The sequence below is a fragment of the Coregonus clupeaformis genome, chromosome 17 (assembly GCF_020615455.1).
Source record: "Coregonus clupeaformis isolate EN_2021a chromosome 17, ASM2061545v1, whole genome shotgun sequence".
In the NCBI taxonomy this organism is placed as follows: Eukaryota; Metazoa; Chordata; class Actinopteri; order Salmoniformes; family Salmonidae; genus Coregonus; species Coregonus clupeaformis.
In genome coordinates this window covers 24,615,482-24,640,653 of record NC_059208.1, presented here as the reverse complement: position 1 = coordinate 24,640,653, position 25,172 = coordinate 24,615,482, and the positions used below count along the sequence as shown (strand labels likewise).

Genomic DNA, 25,172 nt, shown 5'->3' with positions numbered 1-25,172 from the left:
TTTTTTACTGCATTGTTGGTTAAGGGCTTGTAAGTTAGCATTTCACGGTAAGGTTTACACCTGTTATATTCGGCGCATGTGACAAATAACATTTGAAACACAATATTTTATTTTAATGTTGTTTGGTCATCGTCTCCGGATCGTTCTTCATCTTACTGAAACAACGCCTATTGTTGTCATAAGGGTGCAGACGTGAGTATGTTCTTCAGCTCAAATAGGTTGCTTTCCCAATTCAGTGTCCTGTGCTTTGTCATAAATTGTGGAAAGCTATGAATAGTTGACCTGCAAATGTTTTCTGCAAGAGAGTGAAAACGAGAAAATATTTTTTTTAATGAGTTCATTTTATTGTTCAATGCGTGGCCACACACATATACCGAATTCCTTTGCACTGTGCATGATGGGACAGTTAGTGATGATGGTAGATGGGATATATCAGGAGTTCATAGGGGTCAAAACACAAACACCCTGCACCGCCATTTTGGGACAGCCGCAGGCCCCGCTCTCCTTGACATCTAGCAACAGCATAAAGCTGACCCACCCCAGTCTACCTCTTCCTAAAACGGCACCATGAAACAGAAGTCAGTACTATTTATTGGAGAACAGAAGGATTATCAGACTGGTTTAGGGAAACGATACAAGACAACCCCATCCCTCCCCCTGCATTTCATTCCTGTGTGTATTCAGCACAGCTCACAAAAACACAAAATAAAGTATATTTGGGTACAAAAATAAAATCCAAATTAAAACAATTGCAGGGCACAACCCGTCATTATTCCTCCTCCTCATACACAGATAACACAATACATTAGTCACTGGACATAAAAAGTACACCGCAAAAAACTGATTAGCCACATAGGAAAGAACACAATCCTGGAGAAGTGTACGTCCATTGACCTGAACCCGTTTGTAGCCCTACAAGCTACGAGACTCCGATGTGTTGAGAAGCTCAACGCTCGGCAAGCTAGAGATGTGTTCTCTCTATGGGATTTACCCCACACCCCCCTGCCTTAACAGACCAGACACAGCCAGCCATAGGGCTGACATAGTGCCACCTTCACAACACAAACAGAGGGAAAGGAGGAAACGGGAAACACTGCTCTATACATATATACCAATGGATTTAACTGAGCGTGAATGTGTATGTGGTTCTCTCTCGACACGTAATGTACTCCTTTCTATCATATACAGTATATGCCTGGTTATGATGTGAACCAGGGGCACTTTAAGTGCGTAGCGTCCCCAACTTAATTATCTTACCCCAACCTCTGGGCTCGCTTCTTTATGTTTGGTGTTGGGGGTCTTCTGCTGTTTCTTACTGCCCCCTTTGCTCATGTGTCTCGCCTTTTCTTTCCACCCAACTGCTTTACTTTTCCACCCTCTATCGCATTCTCTTCCCCCCCTCCTCTTTTCTTTGAGTTGATTTTCCTTGGAGACGCAGATACAGACAGAGCAACAGAGTGGGAGAGAGAGAGGGAGTGAGTGTGTGATCAGCTGTCCGCCGTGACGACCTCGCCCCCTCAACGCTCTCAGCCAATCTCCTTCCACTGACGGTAGAACTCCACAATGTTCTTCAGCTCCATGCCTGCTGTCGCCAGTACCTGGATGGCCGACTGTTACCAAGGAGACACAGACAATAGAGGGTAAGATGTCAACTCTAACACCAATGAACATACAAAGTAAGGTAAATATCACGGAAGGATGAATGGGGGAGGTCAAACATGCCAAACGTCTCTCAGAAAGGGCTCTGGCTCTCTACAAAGATCTACACCATGGTACAATGTCAGTCGTTTATAACAGGGATATATTAATAGCAATACTGTACAACACAAGGGATAAACCAGAAATACACGGTAGTCAGACCAGCTGTCCATACCAACAGCGGTTGCTGGAGAGCCTAAAGAACTGAGTGAGTGATTGTATTAAGATATGTATTGTTGCTCACTGACCTTCATAGGTCCAGAGCGGGTACTCAGCTCCTCCACTGAGTGACCGGTGAGAATAGTGACCATGCCAGCCGTGTCTTCGTCTCCGTTGCTCTGGGAGACGGTCAGCTGACGACAGCTGTCCACCATCTTATATAGATGCCTAGAATCAGAACACATAAGAAAACAGTTAGGGAAGGAGTTTTACCGCTGGTAGATATCTTTCATAAACCTTTTACCAATTTTGAAGCATTTGTATAAGAATGCTAAGTATTGGAGAGGTCACCATATGAAGAGACTATGTAGAAAGACAAATGGAGACTAGGCTTACCAGGCTTCAATGTCCTGGCGTTTCAGTTTGTCCCTCTCAAAACTCCGCCCTGACTCCTTCTGGCAACGTATATACCTGAGGTAGATGGGGACGGAAGAGGGGTTTACTACATCAAGTGTCTTCGCCCATATGGGTCGCAGCCTATTCTTAGTTTATTGGATCACAGATTCAGACTGGGTTATGGTTAGAAACATTGTTTTGTTAAGATCTGAAGAAGTAAGGGCAATATTGGCTCCAACAGCCAGCTCATTTGAAATCGGTTACGTGAGAGATACATTTATGTAAAAGGAACAATGACCTGCGTATCATTGGCTCTAGGGTTTCACACCAGTTAAAGGCTAACTACATTGAAAATCGCCCTCTTTATCTTTTCATTCAGAGAACTGTCGACTCCACATATCCCATTCAATGATAACAAGCTATGCTTCTGACTCAAGAACTGGTTTCCCTTGTACTGGGTTGGCTGATTGTGGTTGTCATATATTAAATGTGTCCCACTATATTACCATACGTCACACTTGAGGGTTGAGACAGACACATACCTGTTGCCTTTACGGAACTCAGACTCCAGGAAGCGGATACCGTCCCTCGCTCCGGCGTTCTCCTTCTTCAGGTGGTCAAGGCCATCAATCACTGAGGCAGATAACAGAGTCGACCATCATGTTTTAACATTTTAACATTTTACATTTTAGTCATTTAGTAGACGCTCTTATCCAGAGCGACTTACAGTTAGTGATTACATATTTTTTTTATACTGGCCCCCCGTGGGAATCGAACCCACAACCCTGGCGTTGCAAACGCCATGCTCTATCAACTGAGCTACATCCCTGCCGGCCAAGATGAAGCTATGTCTGTAAAACAGACAGGAAAGTAGAAATGAATGTGATGCAGGTCAACTGTGTTAAGTACAAATGTGTTCCATTATTTAAACAATTTGATGCACTGAATTAGGCTAATCTTAAAGCACTTCAAATTAACTATTAGCAACATTTAATCTGAATAAACATGCTTTATAAGAGTAATCCCATGTAGAAAATGTCTGGCCCCCCTGTAAATAACCTTTTTCAAATCTGGCCCCCGTAAGAATATAGTTGAATAGCCCTGCAATATAGAAATCATATTTATCACAATTTTGTCTCCATGCAATTCTGGTGAGAAACCTCTAAATTATGACTACATTCAAACCAACAGACTTATCCACAGCCATCCAGTCCAACACTGGGTGTGCTCACCTGTGCGGGGGATGATGATGATGAAGCAGCCGCTGCCAGCCAGATGTCTGAGGAGGTTGAGGTGCTGGCATAGGGCGGCAGAGTCAGGTACCAGGTACGGAGACATGGACGACTGGGTCTTGGGCTGCTGCAGGCTGCCCTCTAGCTGAGACACCTCCAACTGCAGAGCAGACTACTTTTACTTATCTTGATGGGATGTTGAGTGGATAATACAGTGCCCTCTGTAATTATTGGGACAGTGAAGCATTTCTTCTTCTTTTGGCTCTATACCCCAAAAGTTTGGATTTGAAATCAAAATCTATGAATGTGGGACAAATACCTAACTTTTTACTAATTTGTCCCAATACTTTTGATCCCCTAAAATGGGAGGACTACGTGCAAAAAGTGTTGTAATTTCTAAACTGTTCACCCGATATGGATGAAAATACCCTCAAATTAAAGCTGACAGTCTGCACTTTAACCTCATAGTCATTGTTTGATTTCAAATCCAAACTCTTGAAATATAGAGCCAAAAGAAGAAACAAATGCTTCACTGTCCCAATAATGAAGTTGGCTGGATGTCTTTTGGGTGGTGGACCATTGTTAATACACACAGGAAACCGTTGAGCGTGAAAAACCAAGCAGCGTTGCAGTTCTTGACACAAACCGGTGCGCCTGCCACCTACTACCATACCGTTCAAAGGCACTTCAATATTTTGTCTTGCCCCCTGAATGGCACACATACACAATACATGTCTCAATTGTCTCAAGGCTTAAAAAGCCTTCTTTAACCTGTCTCCTCCCCTTCGTCTACACTGACTGAAGTGGATTTAACAGGTGACATCAATAAGGGATCATAGCTTTCACCTGGATTCATCTGGTCAGTCTACAGTATGTCATGGAAATGGAATGTTGTTAATGTTTGTACACGCAGTATAGTGTCAGATAGCTAGATTGATAGTGTTTGCTTTATGATAGACAGACCTGTAGGCGGAGCTGAGCCATGTCTCTCATCAAGCGGTTTCGTCGAGCCTCCTCCTCTGCCTGTACACACAAACACAGTGTTGAAATAGATAATACTTTACAGTCATTTGAGCTTCACAAGTGAAACAAGTACTGAAACTAGAGTGACTGCTGCTGCTTTGGTCTCATTGGTTCATTCAACAGCTCTCACCATGCGGAACTGGGCCTTGGCCTGCTGCACCAGGTTGTCCTGCTCCGATTGGCTGATGCTGGTGAAGATGCCCGCCTCCGGGTTGAAGTGCAGCACGTTGCATTGGAGATTGGTGAGGAAGTGGCCAAAGCTGCGGATGCAGCACACGCGCACCACACACTGAGATGGGAGAGAAAGAAAGCGAGTTTGAGTGAGATAGTAAAGTAGAGAGAGGGCAGCAAAACAGTGAGGGTGTGAGGGAGGGTGTGTAAGGGAAGCTAGGTGTGTGTACCTCCTGTACGGGGTTGAGGGAAGGTCTGGGGCGGGCGTAGTCGAGGCGGCGGTGGGCCAGGTTGAGGGCAGGTAGGTGTCGCAGGGCCAGGTCCTCAGGCAGCAGCAGGGACTGGACCAGGCCGGGTTGCTCACACCCATTCACCAGCTCAGTCACCTCAGCGCTCAGACCCAGCTCTAAAATACACACACACACACACACACACACAGACACACAGTGACTGAGACACAGAGAGACTAAGACATGACATCTACTCACATGTGCTCTACAACCGAGCTCTACAGAATGAGAGATACACAGTCGGAATTTCAGCTCTGAGAAGATGGGTTAAAATAACCAAAGGAGAGGAAAAGGGAGAACAGTTGGAATGAGAAATATAATGTGAGAGAGGGGGAGAGAGAAATTTGGCCAACTCAAGCCTCCACATTTAAACGCAGATTAACAACCCATAAAAAGGACGGGTGCTTTCAGTAACTCGCCTGCTTCCAGCATCTTTCTCCCGTCAGGCAGCAGGTTGAGTAGCACAGACAGTCTGTTCCATAGGCTCTGAGAACTCTACAGACAGAGTAACGGAATTACATTGAGTGGAAGACAGACAGTGAAACAAACACCAACAATGATGAAGACTATAAACCCTTGCCTTGAGTCAGCTGATACAAAGCCCAACTTGTATTTTGCCAATTTGATGCAAATTAGATTTTTCAATGCATACTGTTTGTAAGTGCTTCTAGGTTAGTGAAAAATCCACCCCCTTTACCTGTGCACACATGACGATAATGTCAGTGTTTGTTCTCAGCCAATCCACAAACACCTTGACCACCTGGATGAGCCCCTGATTGGTCAGAATCTCCAGTCTCTCCGAGAGGGTCGTCTCACTGTGTACTGATTGGTTGCTGTGCACGCTACACTCTGAATCGGAATCCACCTCTACAGGGAATGGACAAATAAATAAATGTGTTTAATCTACACCCTGGTTTTCTTAGGGGGAACCTCAGAGGTACTGTTATAAAATTGCATTTTTTAGCGATGTGCTGTTACTCAATGTAATCATTGGGAAAGACTAAAAACAGACTAGAAGTACATCATTATATTGGTATATTAAAGTTCCTCTTTAAACTCATCATATCCTGCACTATACAAAACTCACATAGTAATCAACACAGCATCAATGTGTGTGGGTAGGTTACTGACCATTGTCGTTGGTTCCGTTGGTAGTGCCGGGGCCGGCGTCGCAGGGTGAGTCCCCTGGGGGAGGAGGGGTCTCCTGGGAGGGGGTGGTGGAGGAGGCATCTGGGTCGGTGGGGGTGAGCGTGGGGTTGGTGGCGGAGCTGTGGGGCCTCAGCAGCACGTTGCTGAAGGTGGGTGCCAGGCGGAAGCAGCGCTTGGCCTGGAACAGCTGGGACGACATGGCCTGGAGGTTACTGCTGATACTGGGGTCGCTGGGCAGGAGGGGGCCGTTGGTGGCCGGAGGGGTGTCGCCATCCCCCCTGGGATCGGCTTGCTCATCCTCGGGCTGCTGCTCCCCCCGAGGAGGGGTGTCCGAGTTCTCCAGGATTTCCGAGTCCTCTATATCCTCCAGGTCGGAGCGGGACTCCTGGCTGTTCATGTCCGAGTCAGTCTCCACGTCGAAGGCCGTGCCCCCCTCCTCGTCTTCCTCCGAGCAGCTCTCCCAGGTTCCCTCCTCTGTCGGGTGCTCCCTCCCTCTCTTGCTCTCCTTCCCCAGTGTGGAGGGGGTGAGTGGGGGTCCTGAGGAGGCGCCCCGGAGTCAGCGCGGCCCCTCTGCTCTTCTTCTCCTCCTCCTCTTCATCGCTCTCGAAGCCCTCGCTCAGGTCGCTCTCGTCTTCTTTGCGGGTGGCGCAGCGGCGGCGGCGCAGCATGGAGAGGCGGACGTACTTCTTCTTCTGCTTCTGTTTCTCCTCCTCCGCCTTCCGCTCACCGATGCCTGCTTTCTTGGCCACGGTGCTCCGGTGGCCCCCCTCGTCCTCCTCATGGTCCAGGGAGCCGTTCTGCAGGGGCCTCTCCTCCGAGGTCAACGGGTCAGACGGGTCTCTCAACTCAGAGTCGTCTAGGTGCAAACATTATTGTTCCATTAAATTGTTTTATTTCAAAGTATAATTTTTCAGAGGATTAACTGAGAACGTGAATAGTGTATGGGCATCATGAAGTTAGCTGTGAGTGGTGTTCTCACCGGTGTTGTCGGTCTGCAGCGGGGGCACCTGGCTCTCCCCCTCCTCTAGCTCAGCCTGCAGGCGGATGTTGACATGGTTCACCAGGTGGGAGAAGAGGGCCAGCGTGAAGGCTATAGACGCACTGTACTGCTTGGACCCTACACAAACAAGTCAACATGTCAACTTTGCAATACGAAATTCAACAACAATGAAACAATACATTCCCTTATCTCTCCCTTGCAGTATGTCATATCCTCGCATGCCAACCGACTCAGCCCTACATACAGCACCCTTTGAGCGTAATGTTTGAAAAAAAAATATATCACATCTATATTCTTACTGACCTCCCCGCTTCAGGCTGTGCACTACCATGAGGCAGGTGACCACCATCTTGAAGACGAGGGCGTCGGGGAGCAGGGCGCAGGGCGAGTCGTGCTCTTCATGCTCCTCCTCGCTGGGGGAAGTGACCTCGTGGCCGTGGGGCGGCGAGGGCAGGTAGAACAGCACCAGGTTAAAATCCTCCAACACCGACTGACACAGAGAGGTCAGCTCTGTCTCCAGCAGACTACTCACAGGGAGGAGGAGAGAAATGGTAAGACATTACAAACACGGTACCCAACAGACAATAGAAAGCACTTTGAGACCGAGCAAAGGGGGTTATAAAAATATCAATTGTTATTATCATCAGATAGCTGTGTACAAAATGTTGAGGTTCCTATTGAGATAAATGACTAGGGACCTAAATCCATGGTGAATAGAGAAAGTCCTAACCTGTTCTTGGGCTGCAGTAGACTCTGCAGGTACATGAAGCTCACCAGAAGTTGCTTGATGTCCTTGGATCTGGAGAGAAAACAGTTGAAGAAACAGTAAGGATCCCAAAGACGACTATCTCAATTCATGTTTCAAGGCTGACTTAGTGATTTGTCATTTTAGGGCTGTGCTGAGAGGAAACCAGACTGACCTTTGCCGTGAGGGAGACAGCTTCTTCATCTCCTGTTTCTTCACCTGGTGGTACATCTTAGCAGCTTTATCAAACAGACGCTTCAAATTCCCGTAGGCCCCCTCGAAAGGAGTCTCCGACTGTATACTGTTCAAACACGGCAACATAGAGGAGAAAACCATGATCAGTACTTGGTGTAAGGCCTGTGACGATACCAGTATCGCAATATTTTTTCCATGGCAATGAAAACACGAAGCAGACCCAAGTCTTTGGTCCTTTAAAAACCTGTTGTATGTAAAATAGTGTGCTATAGCTTGGAAAATAAATACATGTGACTGGATGACAACATAATGTTTCTTTCCAACATCAGGGCTGTTTTCCTAACGAAGTTCAATCCGCTTCGTGTTGTTTCCTTGCCACGATACTAACGAGTATTGCAATACTGGTATCGTCCCGGCACCACTTGGTGGCAAGTCTTTTTTTTTAACGTGTTCTGGCTCTGAAGTTGGGCTTCTTCTCCAAACAGACAGGTTTCAGAACCTCTTCCATTTCAAAACATGTCTCCTATTTAGAGCCTACTGAACGTGATCCAAATAGTAATTGCTACTAAGAAGATATTTCTCCCCAGCAGTGTGACTAAATTGCCCCACTGAGGTAGAGAACAATAGCACAGCTACAGCATAGCCTACATATCAGTCATAGATAGACTGTGGCTGTTCTGCAGTAAATCTAGACGTGTCAAAGTCTCCTCTCACCAGCGTAGGTAGTAATAGGTGGCCTCCACGTTGTAGAATTTACTCCCCGCCAGTGTACCTAACTGATTGAAAGGCATTCCTGAAAACACAACATCAAACACTTGTCAATATCATGGCACACTAAAGACATTGCTTTCCTTTAGTAGCGGCCATTTAATGTTGACTTTCAGTTCGACTGATGAAGCTCTCTGAAGCCCTCTCCAAAAAAACTGAACGTTTTCAAATGTGGATCAGTAATTTCTTAAGACTGAATGCCTTTCTCCTGGCCCAAATGGCCCGCTAACAGTCACTGAATGCCCCCTTCCTGGCCCAAATGGCCCCCTAACAGTTCAGCTAGATCACTATGAGCTGCGTAAAGCTTTGACGAGTCATTTGCTCAATCAATAAGTGCTGTGTGAGGTCATCACTGTGTGGGCAATATAACAAGAGTAATTCATTTGTAGATGATGGGGGTGTGAGTAAACCGGTTAGTGTAAAAAACAGTGGTTAATGTGCTGTGAAAGAGAGGGCTGGTAACACCTAGTTGTCAACTCACCTACGTGCGGCGTGACAGACAGTGCCTGGTGGTAGAACCGCTCTGCCAGCTGCTCAGCCTCCACCCCAGCCAACTCGTTCTGGTAACGGGCTGCGGAAAACATTCAAACAACCCTCCCGTAAACCTCTCCTGTACATTCAAATCAACGTGACCTTGGATTTGGGGAATGTAATTCCGTGGTCATACAAATAATTGGTTGTCTCAAATCTCTTTGGTGAGAAAGATCAAGTTTGTATTACCTAGATCTCCCAGGTACACCAGGCAGCGATGGCAGGCCATTTGGGCCCACTCCATCTCCTTAGGGGTGGCTGATACCGGCTTCTTCCGACCTACAAAAACAAATACAATAATTTATACACTGTGTCAATCACAGATACCACTGACCTGTGTGTGTCTGTGTGTCTCACCGATGAGGGGGTCAGTGACATGGGTCCAGTCGATGCAGTCCTGCATTTCCAGCTGGTAGTGGGACTGGATGTAGAGCAGCAGGTGCTGGTAGAAGCCCACGCCAGCTATCAGGTGAGTCCTGTAGGCACACTCCAGGGCACTGCGACTGTGGATATGCTGCAGAAGACATGGAGAGATAAGAGGGGGCCAGGCAATGAGAAGAGATTAGGGTTGTGTGTAGGGCATGAGGAAAGATAAAGTGTGCATGTCTGAAAGCTCAGCAGTCACTGTACTGGCCACACTGTCATAACATTTCCCCAATCACTTAGTGTTTTTACACATGGTCCCTTTTAGCAAATTTTTGTGAACTCAGTGCGGTTTGCTTAATTTTTTGCGCAGTGTTAACACTCCAAAAGGAACTCAGACCCCTCAAGAGCCCCCGAAGCGAACCGAACTGAGACAATTCCGCTGTCCGGTTCCATTTTTGGGGCAATGCCCCCTAGGTTCGCTTGTGATTACACACACTACTGCAACACCGTTTCCCCTGCCATAAACCCCTCACATTGGTGCCACAAGACAGAAGATGATGATGTGCAGGTTCGTGGAAAAAAAAAAGTGTGCCGTTTTTTGATAATTGATTAGCGATTGTCAAGGACGCACAGACATTCCAAAATGTGTGGAGTTTTTAGTTCCGATTATTTGTTTGCAATATGCGATCTTTAAGAAAGCTTCATACGCCATTTATTCGATTGTGGGGTTTGAATAGTATGAGAAGACAACATATTTGGTGAGAATCACAGCATATGATCCAAAATTGATGTTAGCTCTTAAAGGGGCGGTAGCCTAGATTGGGTGTACAATTTTCAATTACAGCATTATTTAAATCTGCAGTTATTCTTCTGCTATTTATTCTGTTACGAATAATATTTACATTTTAATAGTATCGTCTCATCTTTTACCTAAATGCAATCTATTAGATACCAAAATGTAAGTAGGTATATCTAGCTGTCCAATAACACGTTTTGATGAAATGGCTTGTCCCAGAGTGCATTGAGTGAATGATGGAAAAAGATCTTGCTTCCTTTCTAAATATAGCAATGTGAATGCAAAGAGGACTCGAACCATAAAATGGATAAAGTGAACTGGCAAAAGAGTTGAGTCCTCATTCAAAGGCAAGGGCAGTGTGAATACAAAGAGAACAGAGTTCTTTAGCTTATTTTTTACCCCAGAGTTCACTTTAAAGAGGACGGAGATCGGTTATTTTAAAGTGGCCTATATGTGAAAAAAAAAAAATAACTTGTACCTTCTTGTTGGTCTTGATGACCTGGATGACCTCGTAGTAGACCTTCCTCCACAGAAGCTCCTCAGCCTTGCGACCATAGTCCACAGGGTGGAGAAACATCAGTTTCACACACAGTTCCCGCAACCTGGGCACAGAGGACGGACAAGGTTGGGGTTAGTGCTTTGCCTTTTGCCTTAGTGTTTAGAGCAAAGGTTAGAGTAAAATGCTTACTTGTTGCGAAGGCTGATGTTTTCAGGCTTGAAGACCTCCCTGTACGATGACTTACTGCCAATGATGACATCCAGCTTGTGTACCGACTCAACCACTGCCCTGAGCACGCAAGAGACAGTTATTATGACAGGTGAATTACTGGTAATGGTTTATTGGAGGAATGAGCAAACTCATTCTTATCAATGTAGGGAGCTAACGTTAGCTAGCTAGTTATAACTGGAAAATATCAACTGTCATACATGTCTCACACTGAGATAATGGTTGACATTATAGTAAACGTTACCTAACTAGGTAGGTAAATCTAAAGGGGCTTGTGAAATATGGCGTTTCTCCCTAACTAGGCCTAGTTATGCATGTTCAAAAGTAGCCAGTCGACATTATTCATATGGTGTTGTTCTAGTTAACTGCTAAATAACTAACTAGCTAGGTAGCTAGCAAACAAGGTAGGCCTATCAGCTAACTAGTAACTTACTGTGACAATACTGACAGCTGAAGCTATCATAACTAACGTTAGTTAACCAATTAACGTTATTTAGAGAGCAAGTTGACACGGCACAGGAATAAGTTAGCTAGCTAATAGCACAGTTACGTTTACTTGTTACTGTTAGTGCTCAGTTGTCCAGAAGCTAACGTTAGTTAGCTAATTAGCTATCCGCTTCATAAGTTCACACTGGGCTACATCTGGCTATTTGAAAACCATATTATCGGAAATGTCCGACCTCTTCGTAAAAATGTCATTGTCCTTCGACTAAGGCTCCGTGACAAGTCCAGTTAACTACCTAACGTTCGCTGATGCAAGTCACAGACAGACAGCTAGTTGAATAGATGGCTTGCTGCTTAGCAAACTAGCTAAGGTTAGCTATCCATTTATTTTACTACTGTTAGCTAGCTATGTAATGTTTCCCAGTAAAAGGCCTTTAACTCACCTGTATAGCCGCTTGATGAGGAGGACTTTTGCCTCTGGTTCGCTATCCTGCCCAGGTCCACTCATGTTAGCATCTGGTGCCAGGCAAGAGTCACACACTCCAGTCCACCCTCTTCAAACACGCACTTGTCAGGGTTGCTCCGGGCTTGCCTCACCGGCAGTGACAACTGTGTTGACTATCGAGCTAGCAGCTAGCTACTCTTCCACTGTATATCTCTCCTCTCCCGCTAGCCACCTATGTCGCTTTCGTATCTTATGTCGCTTGGCAAACCCCCCTCTACCCATCCGTTCGGAAACCGGTTAGGAGAGGGAATGCCACAGTATTTTCGTTAATTCCCGGTCAGCTATCACACCCCGATGGGTTCCTTGTGTTGTTCCCCGTTCCAGACATCGCTACGAGTACGAGGGCCGCCATTAAACAGCGACTGCCTGAATAGCGCGAGACTTCGCATGATGCGTTCGTGCCAAGGTTCGCGCGTTACAAGGGCCGTCACTAGTTACCACAGCCACAAAGTAATGAACTCCGCGGTTGGCATCGAATTTGTTGCATTACCGCCACCTACTAGACTGGAGTACAACTCCCTTTTATTTTCCTTGAAAAATAAAATAAAACAAAGCAAAGAAATACCCTACCATCTAACATTACACTCATAAATTCAAAACTATTACTAATAATTAACCCCACCCTTCTCCACTATTTAAATATACTCACTCCTACCTCATGCCCTCAACCTGAAATGATGGGACATCACCACTTAACACTCCCTTTAACTCTTCTGATGTCAAGTCTCGCACACTCTCTGCAGCTGCCACCACAACCTACATTTTCTTCGACTTACGATCCATCCCTGCAGTACAATTAATAGCCATTGCTATAAATCTAAAAATCCAATCTTACTGAAACATATATCACTTGCTTGCCTATCCCACTGTACTGGTACATATCTCCTACTCTCACCACTCCGCCCCCTTGACCCCTCTTCCTCTACTTTCTTCACTGCCTCCGCATATGACAATTTCTTGTCTACTCTTACCCTGGAAACCTCAACCTGCTTAACTCACACTGGACATGTCTGATCCCCAGCCCCATGGCCACCCCTACTGCTTCACACTCCTTTATCTCATGCCCTTCTGCACACTTCTCACACCTTGGAATCTCCCTCCTACATACTGCTGCCACATGCCCATAGATTTGAGGATAACTTATATATCTTAACTTCACTTTGTCAGGCAAAGACTCAACTTCATGAACTCCGCCATTTCCACAATTTCTCTTTAAATTAAAATATTACTTTACCTTGACCCTAACCTTAATCACACTGCTAACCTTATGCCTAACCCTAACCTTAAATTAAGACCAAAAAGCAAACTTTTTTTTCACGTTATTTTTTTATATAGCCAATTTTGACTTTGTGGCCGTAGAATCTAGTGAAACCTAGCTAGATTGCCAGACAGCCAGAGTCATTATGATTAATTTGTTTGTGTAGATTTGTGATCCCTGGCTATGTAAAACGTTTGTATATATATTTTTGTGATTAGGGCTGCATTGCACAATTACCATATAACCGGGTAACCAATGGTTATTGATGAAGAGTCATAACCACCAAAAAACAACAACACCTGACTAAAGACAGGACTCCTGGGCATTTGTGTAGTTTAGTTAGTTTCTGGACTCTACATGGATTCTCCAACTTGCTGAAACAACCAATGTGTTGTAGCAAACACATTTTTGGTTGCCTAGGCAACAGCCCCCTCCTTAAATTTAAATTTTAGTCATTTAGTGCATTAATCGTGCCCCTTTCCTGCAGTCAAATGACCTAGTGGCCTTAAGGGTGGAATGTTATTCATATTTTTTTCATAATTACTAAAACATAAAAATATATATATATATATGAAAATCCGGTGTTTCTATGTCAAACAGTTCTGTTATATTTCAGTCTTCTGTGATGTATATAAAGTGTAATATTGTGACGCAAACTCAAAATTGAATACATTTCAACTCTATATCTGACATGGTACAGGTGTCTTTTTTTTAAAGCCCATAACCATGTGTGTGAGGTGTATACTTTTGTTTCAAAGTAGATTTAGTTTAAAACTAACAAGAAACACTTTGTGTGACCCTGATTTAGCCCACTGCAGTATTAAGATAGCTAGGTGGGACAACCACATATCACAGTCATAGTAAGTACATTTTTCCTCAATAAAGTAGCTATCACAAAAGTCAGAGCTAGTAAGAGGAAAATAGTTAAGTGCGAGTGTTAGCTCACGAAAGGCTTTTTTTTACACTGAACAAAAATATCAACACAACATGTAAAGTTTTGGTCGTTTCATGAGCTGAAATAAAAGATACACACAAAAATCTTATTTCTCTAAAATGTTGTGCACAAATTTGTTTACATCCCTGTTAGTGAGCATTTCTCCTTTGTCAAGATAATCCATCCACCTTACAGGTGTGGCATATCAAGTAGCTGATTAAACAGCATGATCATTACACAGGTGCACCTTGTGCTGGGGGCAATAAAAGGCCACTCTAAAAAAGGCCACTCTAAAATATACAGTTTTGTCACACAACACAATGTCACAGATGTCTCACGTTTTGAGGGAGAAGCAATTGGCATGCTGACTGCAGGAATGTCCACCAAAGCTGTTGCCAGATAATTTAATGTTAATTTCTCTACCATAAGCTGCCTCCAAGTTGTTTTAGAGAATTTGGCAGTACGTCCAACCGGCCTCACAACCGCAGACCACGTGTATAACATCGTGTGGGCTAGCGGTTTGCTGATGTCAACGTTGTGAACAGAGAGCCCCATGGTGGCGGTGGGGTTATGGTATGGGCAGGCATAAGCTACGGACAACGAACACAATTGCATTTTATCGATGGCAATTTGAACGCACAGAGATACCGTGACGAGATCCTGAGGCCCATTGTCTTGCCATTCATCCACCGCCGTCACCTCATGTTTCAGCATGATAATACAAGGCCCCATGTCGCAAGAATCTGTACACACTTCCTGGTACCTGAAAATGTCCTAGTTCTTCCATGGCCTGCATACTCACCAGACATGTCCACCATTAGCATGTTCTGGATGCTCTGGATCGATGTGTTCCCACCAATATCCAGCAACTTCGCACAGCCATTGAAGAGGAGTGGGACAACATTCCACAGGACACAATCAACAGCCTGATCAACTCTATGCGAAGGAGATGTGTCGCACTGCATGAGGCAAATGGTGGTCACACCAGATACTGACTGGTTTTCTGATCCACGCCCCTACCTAATTTTTAAGGTATTTGTGACCAACAGATGCATATCTGTATTCCCAGTCATGTGAAATCCATAAGGACTGATTTCCTTATATGAACTGTAACTCAGTAAAATCTTTGAAATTGTTGCATGTTGCATTTATATTTTTGTTCAGTATATATTTTCCTCTTTTTGGGGGGGGGTGCTGTGGGATTATTTAAGATACTATTTGAAGAGGTAGGGTTTCAGATGTTTTCGGAAGACTGCTGTTGTAACTTCAGGGGGAAGCTGGTTCCACCATTGGGGTGCCAGAACAGAGAAGAGCTTGGGCTGGGCTGACCAGGAGCTGCCCTCCCATAGGGGTGATTTGGATGGTCACCCCATAGGAGTGATTTGGATGGTCACCCCATAGGAGTGATTTGGATGGTCACCCCATAGGAGTGATTTGGATGGTCACCCCATAGGAGTGATTTGGATGGTCACCCCATAGGAGTGATTTGGATGGTCACCCCATAGGAGTGATTTGGATGAATACTGAATATTCTGGGTTTATGTTTTGGATAAAAAAAATAATTAGGCTACAAATAAACGTTTCTCGACGCACCAGGTAAGCAGTAACTGCATTCTTTTTAAACGGGCCTGCTACACTAGATGCATAACTTGTTCATAAGTGTAGCATACATCTCCACACTTGTCGTAGATTCCAGAAGACCTAACAGTCCCTTTACGTCAGATTGTTGCATAAACTTCATTTGAATTGAGGCTACTCTACTAGGGTGCGTTCAGTTTGATTAAATGTTTGCTACGTTGCGTGACGGTTTGTGCTGAATGACATGTTTCCCCAAAACGTTCAACGTTCTTGAACAGACTTTGAGATACGTAGCGGACACCGATGCCTCAATCCCGGACAAGCTAAACACTTTCTTGCCCGCTTCGAGGAAAACAACACAGCGCTGCCGATGTGGGCCTCCGCCGCTCACGAGGATGTGCTCCCAATCTCTGTGGCTGACATGAGTAAGACATTGAAGCTGTTAACCCTCGCAAGGCTGCCGGCCCAGATGGCATCCCAAGCCGCGTCTTCAGAGCATGTGCAGACCAGCTGGCTGGAGTGTTTACGGACATATTCAATCTCTCCCTATCCCAGTCAGTTGTCCCCACTTGCTTCAAGATGTCTACCATTGTTCCTGTACCCAAGAAAGCGAAGTTAACTGAACTAAATGACTATCGCCCCATAGCACCATTGCACTGCACACTGCCCTATCCCACCTGGACAAGAGGAATACCTATGTGAGAATACTGTTCATCAACTACAGCTCAGCCTTTAACACCATAGTGCCCTCCAAGCTCATCCCTAAACTCAGGGCCGTGGGTCTGAACCCCTCCCTTTGAAACTGGGTCCTTCATTTCCTAACGGGCGGACACCAGGTGGTGAAGGTAGGCAACAACACCTCCGCCGCGTGACGCCACCTCGGCCTCCGCCCAGCAGGGTTGCGTGCTCAGCCCCCTCCTGTACTTCCTGTTCACCCATGACTGCGTTGCTACGCAGGTCTCCAACTCAATCATCAAGTTTGCTGATGACACAACAGTGGTAGGCCTGATTACCAACAACGAGACAGCCTACAGGGAGGAGGTGAGAGTCCTCGGCGTAGTGGTGCCAGGAAAATAACCTCTCCCTCCACAAAACGAAGGAGCTGATTGTGGACTACAGGAGACAGCAAAGAGAGCAAGCCCCCTTTCACATGGAGAGGGTCAAAAGCGTCAAGTTCCTCTGCGTGAACCTGAAATGTTCCCTCCACATCAGCAGCTTGGTGAAGAAGGCGCAACAGCGCCTCTTCAACCTCAGGAGGCTGAAGAAATTCAGCTTGGCCCCTAACACCCTCATGAACTTCTACAGATGCACCATTGAGAGCATTCCGCCGGGCTGTATCACCGCCTGGTACGGCAACTGCACTGCCCGCAACTGCAGGGCTCTTCAGAGGGTGGTGCGGTCAGCCCAACGCATCACCGGGGGTACACTGCCTGTCCTGCAGGATATCTACAGCACCCGGTGTCACAGGAAGGCCAAGAAGATGATCAAAGACCTCAGCCACCCGAGCCACCCCACTACAATCTAGAAGGCGGAGAAAGTACAGGTGCATCAAAGCTCGGACAGAGAGACTGAAAAACAGCTTCTATCTCCAGGCCATCAGACTGTTAAACAGTCATCACTAGCCGACCTCCACCCGGTAATCTACCCTGCACCTTAAGAGACTGCTGCCCTATGTATATAGAATCATTGAACACTGGTCACTTTAATAATGTTTACATACTGTTTTACCCACTTTACATGTATATACTGTATTCTAGTCATGGCTCATCCTATATATAGTGCGGTGAAAAAGTATTTTTTATACTAAATGTTATCAGATCTTCAACCAAAACCTAACAAATAAAATATAAAGTGAACCTGAGTGAACAAATAACACAACAATTACATACTTATTCCATTTATTTCATAAACAAAGTTATGCAACACCCATTGCCCCTGTGTGAAAAAGTAATTGCCCCCTTACACTCAATAACTGGCTGTGCTACCTTTAGCTGCAAAGACTGCAACCAAATGCTTCCTGTAGTTGTTGATCAGTCTCTCACATCACTGTGGAGGAATTTTGGCCCACTCTTGCATGCAGAACTGCTTTAACGCAGCGACATTTGTGGGTTTTCAAGCATGAACTGCTAATTTCATGTCCGTCCACAACATCTCAATTGGGATTAGGTCTGGACTTTGACTAGAACATTCCAAAACTTCAAATTCGTTGCTTTTAGCCATTTTCATGTGGACTTGATTGTGTGTTTTGGATCATTGTCTTGCTGCATGACCCAGCTACGCTTCAGCTTTAGCTCACAGACGGATGGCCAGACATTCTCCTGTAAAATACACTGATACAGAGCAGAATTCATGGTTCCTTCTGTTAAGGCAAGTCATCCAGGTCCTGAGGCAGCAAAGCATCCTCAAACCATCACACTACCACCACCATGCTTGACCATTGGTATGAGGTTCTTACTGTGGAATGCAGTGTTTGGTTTTCGCCAGGCATAATTGGACCCAGTTATACTTTTGAGTAATCTGTCCATAGAACATTCTTCCAAGAGTCTTGATGATCATTGAGGTGCTTCCAGGTGTTTTTGGCAAACTTCAGTAAACTTTTTGGACGACATGGGTCCCATGATGCCTGGCGAAAACCACACACTGCATTCCAATACCTCGCAAAGAAGGGCAACTATTGGTAGATGGGTAAAAACAAAAAAAGCAGACATTAAATATCACTTTGAGCATGGTGAAGTTATGAATTACACTTGGGATGGTGTCTCAATACACCCAGTCATTACAAAGATACAGGCGTCCTTCTTAACTCAGTTGCCCGAGAAGGAAACCGTTCAGGAATTTCACCATGAGGCCAATGGTGACTTTAAAACAGTTACAGAGTTTAATGGCTGTGATAGGAGAAAACTGAGGATGGATCAACAACATTGTAGTTACTCCACAATACTAACATAATTGACAAAGTGAAGAGAAGGAAGCTTGTACAGAATAAAAATACTCCAAAACATGCATCCTGTTTGCAACAAGGCACTAAAGTAATACTGAATACAAAGTGTTATGTTTGGGGCAAATCCAACACATTCAAGCATGGTGGTGGCTGCATCATGTTATGGGTATGTGTCACGTTCATTGAGTAAAGGATTGGACCAAGGTGCAACGTGGTATATGCGTACATAGTCGTTTATTATATAAACACCGACAAAATAACAAAATCCAACAGAACGTGACGTTCAAAAGGCTAAACATCCAACAAGCCAAACAGAAACAAGATCCCACAACTAAAGGTAGGAAAAATGGCTGCCTAAGTATGATCCCCAATCAGAGACAACGATCAACAGCTGCCTCTGATTGGGAACCACACCCGGCCAACATAGAAATAGAAAACATAGAATCTATCAACATTCACACCCTGACCAAACTAACTAGATAATACCAGGCTCTCAAGGTCAGGGCGTGACAGTATGCTTGTCATTGGCAAGGAAAAGGGAGTTTTTTATGATAAAAAGAAACGGATTAGAGCTAAGCACAGGCAAAATCTTAGAAGAAAACCTGGTTCAGTCTGCTTTCCAACAGACACTGGGAGACAAATTCACCTTTCAGCAGGACAATAACCTAAAACACAAGGCCAAATATACACTGGAGCTGCTTACCAAGACGACATTGAATGTTCCTGAGTGGCCTAGTTACAGTTTTGACTTAAATTGGCTTGAAAATCTATGGCAAGATTTGAAAATGGCTGTCTAGCAATGATCAAACAAACAACTTGACAGAGCTTGAAGAATTTTAAAAAGAATAATATGCAAATATTGTACAATCCAGGTGTGCAAAGCTGTAATTGGTGCCAAATGTGATTCCTAATATGTATTGACTCAGGGGTGTGAATACTTATGTAAATGAGATATTTCTGTATTTCATTTTCAATAAATGTGCAAACATTTCTGAAAACATGAATTCAGGCTGTAACAAAACATAATGTGGAATAAGTCAAGGGATATGAATACTTTCTGAAGGCACTGTATATACAGTGGGCTCCAAAATTACTGGCACCCCTGACTGGCAATGCACAAATAATACTTAAAAAAATATAAACAATATAATTATAGAGATAAACTCAAAATACCAACATGTGAGAAATACTGTACTATATTAATGTTCCAATGGAACCCACCAAAATCATTTATTGATTTAATAAAAAATCAATGTCCTCCAAATCAAGGTTTCACAATTAATGGCACCCTTAAAGATTATTGTAAATAACATCTACAAAAATTAAACCAGGAATTATATTCCACTTATTTAAGTTGATCTAAGTCTTAAGGATCCAACACCATGAAGAAAACAAAAGACCTGGCAGTTCAAAAGAGACAGATGGTTGTAGACCTTCATAAATCTGGTAATGGCTACAAGAAGATCCACAAACGATTGAATATACCACTGAGCACTGTCAGGGCAATTATTGAAAAATAAAAAAAGATATGGAACAGTTGAAAACCTCACGGGTAGAGGACGCAAATGCATTTTTCCCCCCAGGATAGGGAGGAGGATGATGAGAGAAGCAACAAAATCCCCAAGAATCACTGTGAAATAATTGCAGGCCTTGGTGGCATCTTGGGGTCACCAGGTTTCAAAAAGCACCATCAGACGGCACCTCCACAATCACAGGCTCTTTGGAAGGGTTGCCAGAAAAAAGCAATTTCTGACCCCAAGATACAGGCGCAAGCGCTTGGAGTTTGCCAAACGTTATTTCAATTATGACTGGAAGAAGGTGCTCTGGTCAGATGAGACCAAAATTGAACGTTTCGGCATGTTTGGCGTCGAAACAGAGACGCATACAAGGAGAGGCACCTCATACCCACGGTGAAATATGGTGGTGGGTCAGTGATGTTTTGGGGCTGTTTTTATTCCAGAGGTCCAGGGGCACTGGTTAAGATTGATGGCATAATGAATTCCACCAAGTATCAGGCAATTTTGGCTGACAATCTGGTTGCCTCGGCCAGAAGGCTGGGACTTGGCCGTAGGTGGACTTTCTTACAAGACAATGACCCAAAACATACCTCAAGATCCACACAGAAATGGTTCTGTGACAACAAAATCAATGTTCTGCCATGGCCATCTCAGTCGCCGGACCTCAATCCAATCAAAAATCTGTGGGCTGAGTTGAACAGGGCAGTTGATAGCGCAAACCCAAGAATGTGAAGCATCTTCAAAGGATCTGCATAGAGGAATGGGCCAAAATCCCTCCAAATGTGTTCCTTAACCTTGTCAAACATTACAGGAAAAGACTCCATGCTGTTATCCTTGCCAGAGGTGGTTGCACTAAGTAGTGCCAATAATTATGAAACCTTGATTTTGGTGACATTTATTTTGTATTAAATAATTGTATGATTTTGGTTGGTTCCATTGAAACGTTAATAAAGTACAGTATTTCTCACATGTTGGTATTTTGAGTTTATCTCTATAATTATATTGTTTATATTTTTTAAAGTATTGTTTGTGCATTGCCAGTCAGGGGTGCCAGTAATTTTGGAGCCCACTGTACATGTAAATGTGTGTACTTGCCCAATAAACGTTTATTTTATTTTATTTGCTCCGTTTGGTGGTTGTGGTGGGGTGTGGCTTGAAGCAATGAGTGACGTATTTAAAGATGTGTGGCCATGCTGACAGCCTTCCCCAACCCGGTTTTTCAACTGGTCACTCAGAACAGCACTGTTGCCGTTTAATTGGACATTGCACACTGTTTTGTAATATTGAACGCAGCCCTAGTGTCTGAGTACGTCCTTATGCCATTGAAAACCTGAGACATTGGCTGTGTCCGAATACCCATACTTGCTAAATAGTAGGCATTTTGGGTACACGAAATAGAACATTCTATAATAGGCCTATGCGATATTTTTTTGTTTGTTGAGTATGCTTTAAATGCCAGGATGTCATACAGGGTTTCCCAAACTCGGTCCTTGGGACCCCAAGGGGTGCACGTTTCGTTTTTTTGCCCTAACACTACACAGCTGATTCAAAGAATCAACTAATAATCGCATTGATAATTTGAATCAGCTGTGTAGTTTTAGGGCAAAAACAAACCGTGCACCCCTTAGGGTCCCGAGGACAGAGTTTGGGAAATGTGTCATATAATAATTTAGGCTTTTCCTCTAGTTGAATTCTCCACACTATTGAGGAAGAGAATCGTCTTTCGAGACCCAAGTGTGTTTGATAACAGCTGATAATCAGATAGGCCTATGATGATGCGCTGTACCAAAATTAACAAATGGCGGAAATCAACGCAATTGTGCTTTTGCGCATTAGATGAGCATTCTCAATATGGATGAGCCTAGTATGTTGATATTAGTTGCTTGCTGCATTTGATTTTACTAGACAGTACGTTCTAAATAGTATGAACTACGATTAGTACACAGTATGCAGTAGGCAAGACAGAATTTCGGACACAGCCAATATCCACAGGAAAGTAGGCCTTAAATCGACTTCCAAACGCGGTCTGTGTGTGGCTCTCATGGTTTGTTTGAGCACACAATGTAAATACATGCACACAATGCATGCATATACTAGCGGGCCGTATCACCACAGTTGGGGTCTTGGTAACCTACCTCCAGGGGGCCCCACAACCAGGGGTTGGAACCAAAATTATTTTCCAATCGTTTCGTTCTGAACAGAACCGCTCTTTTTTTTCATTCCGTTCTACTGTTCCAGCAGGCAAAATAAAGTTCTGAACTTGTTAGAACCCCAAAAAAGTACAGGTTTATATAATTCCTTACTGTTCCTTTTATAACCTGTGAAATCAACAGTTTTTTACATTTAGCTCATTAAATTACTTCACCAATCAGTGTGGATAGAGCAGGCAAGCTAGTTGTTTACATGCGTGATGGACAGACATGTGTAGCCTATGGCGAAGATCGACTGACATTTTGCCTGTGGGGAGGAGAGAGAGCGAGAGAGGGTTGTGGAGGAGGCATGACATGCATTATCTGAATTAGGTCCACTGAATTATACCTAGGAGGACCGGGCTTCTATGGAAGAACTTTGAATGTCCTTTAAATGTTTAGAAAAGTTGGTTTATTGATAACACTTTCCTGTGGATATTTTGTCTCAAATGTCCAGCATAATGACCAACCACCCAGACAAGCAGTAGAGTAAGTTCAAATGTAATTGTACTCAACATTCAGGCTTGCAGAGGTCCTGAGAAGACCCTTTCCAAACAATTTTATTGCATTATGTCAGACGGTGACTAGCTTGCAAGCTATCACCGGATGATATATCAGGCTACATGCAGTGCCTTCAGAAAGTATTCATACCCCCATGACTTATTCCACATTTTGTTGTGTTACAATCTGAATTCAAAATTGATTCAATTGATTTTTTTCTCACCCATCTACACACAATAACCCATAATGACAAAGTGTAAACATGTTTTTAGAAATTCTTGCACATTTATTGAAAATGAAATACAGAAATATCTGATTTACATGTGTATTCACGCCCCTGACTCAATACATGTTAGAATCACCTTTGGCAGCGATTACAGCTGTGAGTCTTTCTGGGTACACCTGGATTGTACAATATTTGCACATTATTATTTTTTACAATTGTTCAAGCTCTGTCAAGTTGGTTGTTGATCATTGCTAGACAGCCATTTGCAAGTCTTGCCATAGATTTTCATGCCGATTTAAGTCAAAACTAACTAGGCCACTCAGGAACAGTCAACGTCCGTCTTGGTAAGCAATTCCAGTGTATATTTGGTCTTGTGTTTTAGGTTATTGTCCTGCTGAAAGGTGAATTTGTCTCCCAGTGTCTGTTGGAAAGCAAACTGAACCAGGTTTTCCTCTAGGATTTTGCCAGTGCTTAGCTCTATTCCATTAATTTGTATCCTAAAAAACTCCCTAGTCCTTGCCGATGACAAGCATACCCATAACATGATGCAGCCACCTCCATGCTTGAAAATATGAGGAGTGGTACTCAGTGATGTGTTGTGTTGGATTTGCCCCAAACATAACACTTCGTATTCAGGACATGTCTTTTACAGTTTTACGTTAGTGCCTTATTTCAAACAAGATGCATGTTTTGGAATATTTCTATTCTGTACAGGCTTCCTTCTTTTCACTCTGCCATTTATGTTAGTATTGTGGTGTTGGGTTCTATTTTTCTCATAAATGGATCTGTATGTGATGAATAGCTGGGAAGGAATGCATTAATGAGGAGCATAGGTTTGAACTGTACTGATATGGATTGTTTCACATAGCAGGCTGTGATTCATGTGGGGAACGTTAGGGGCTAGGATGAGATAAGACTTGTATTTCTCACAGATACGAACACTCTCTCTTTGTTGTCTGTTAAACCGTCCTTGAACGTGGGTACATGGAGTACAGTGGAATGGTGTCTTTTTGGGTGCTGACTCCACAGGTTATTATGATAGCAACTTATGCCTGGGAACGGTGAGCGCCAAGGGGGTGGGACTAACCCGTGCACCAACGGGATTGGCTGAGTGGAGTCTGGACCACACCTCAGTCCTTTGCTCTGGTTGGCCAACAGAAGAGGTGGAGGCTTTCTGTCAGAGTATTTGAAGAAGAACTTAGAACAATGGATCAGTTCTCTGAGTGCCCTGCGTGGTATTTCAGTGGACCCGTATATACAAACCTTCATACTTATCATACATACATTTTGCATATAATAAATTAAGCTTGGATTGAAGATCTCTTGATTCTTATTCCAATACCAGATTTGAATTATGCAATTTCTAACAATTGGTGACCCCGACGTGATCTGGTAGCGGAACTTCACTTCGCTGGAATTCATCCAGCCTATTGGACAATTCGCTGTCTTCGAACCGTGTGTTTCACAAATTGCCCGGGCTTCTAAAAAGGTAAGCAAAACACCTATTGTAATATAACTAAAGTTTTGCACATTGGCTTTATCCAAATTAATTTTGTGAAGCACCTGTTTGATGTAAGTGAACCCTATTGTACTATAAATAACGATTGCAGTATACTATTTCGATTTCATAATATACTATGCAAATGTTTGATAATTGTGATGGTTAAACCCATGGGAGTGCGAGCTATGACTAGAGACTCATAGGAGGCACTTTAAAATAGATTAGACAGTGCGCCTATGACTAAGGCTCATAGGAGGTACTTTAAAATAGATTAGATAGTGCGACGCTATGACTAAGGCTCATAGGAGGTACTTTAAAATAGATTAGATAGT

The 25,172-nt window shown here is 43.9% G+C and overlaps 1 protein-coding gene across 1 annotated transcript; it reads right to left on the bottom strand.

The window, feature by feature from the left end:
• Positions 1-331: 331 nt before the first annotated feature.
• Positions 332-12,602, bottom strand: smg5 (SMG5 nonsense mediated mRNA decay factor). The gene is given in 23 exon segments (XM_045226195.1): positions 332-1,610; positions 1,947-2,085; positions 2,254-2,328; positions 2,796-2,886; positions 3,486-3,645; positions 4,449-4,508; positions 4,639-4,797; positions 4,910-5,085; positions 5,389-5,464; positions 5,667-5,836; positions 6,101-6,665; positions 6,667-6,974; positions 7,098-7,235; positions 7,422-7,642; positions 7,849-7,917; positions 8,039-8,164; positions 8,773-8,851; positions 9,308-9,397; positions 9,547-9,636; positions 9,715-9,871; positions 10,998-11,121; positions 11,208-11,306; positions 12,134-12,602. Coding segments are annotated over 23 exon segments (3,321 nt in total). The 5' UTR covers positions 12,199-12,602; the 3' UTR covers positions 332-1,526.
• Positions 12,603-25,172: the final 12,570 nt, after the last annotated feature.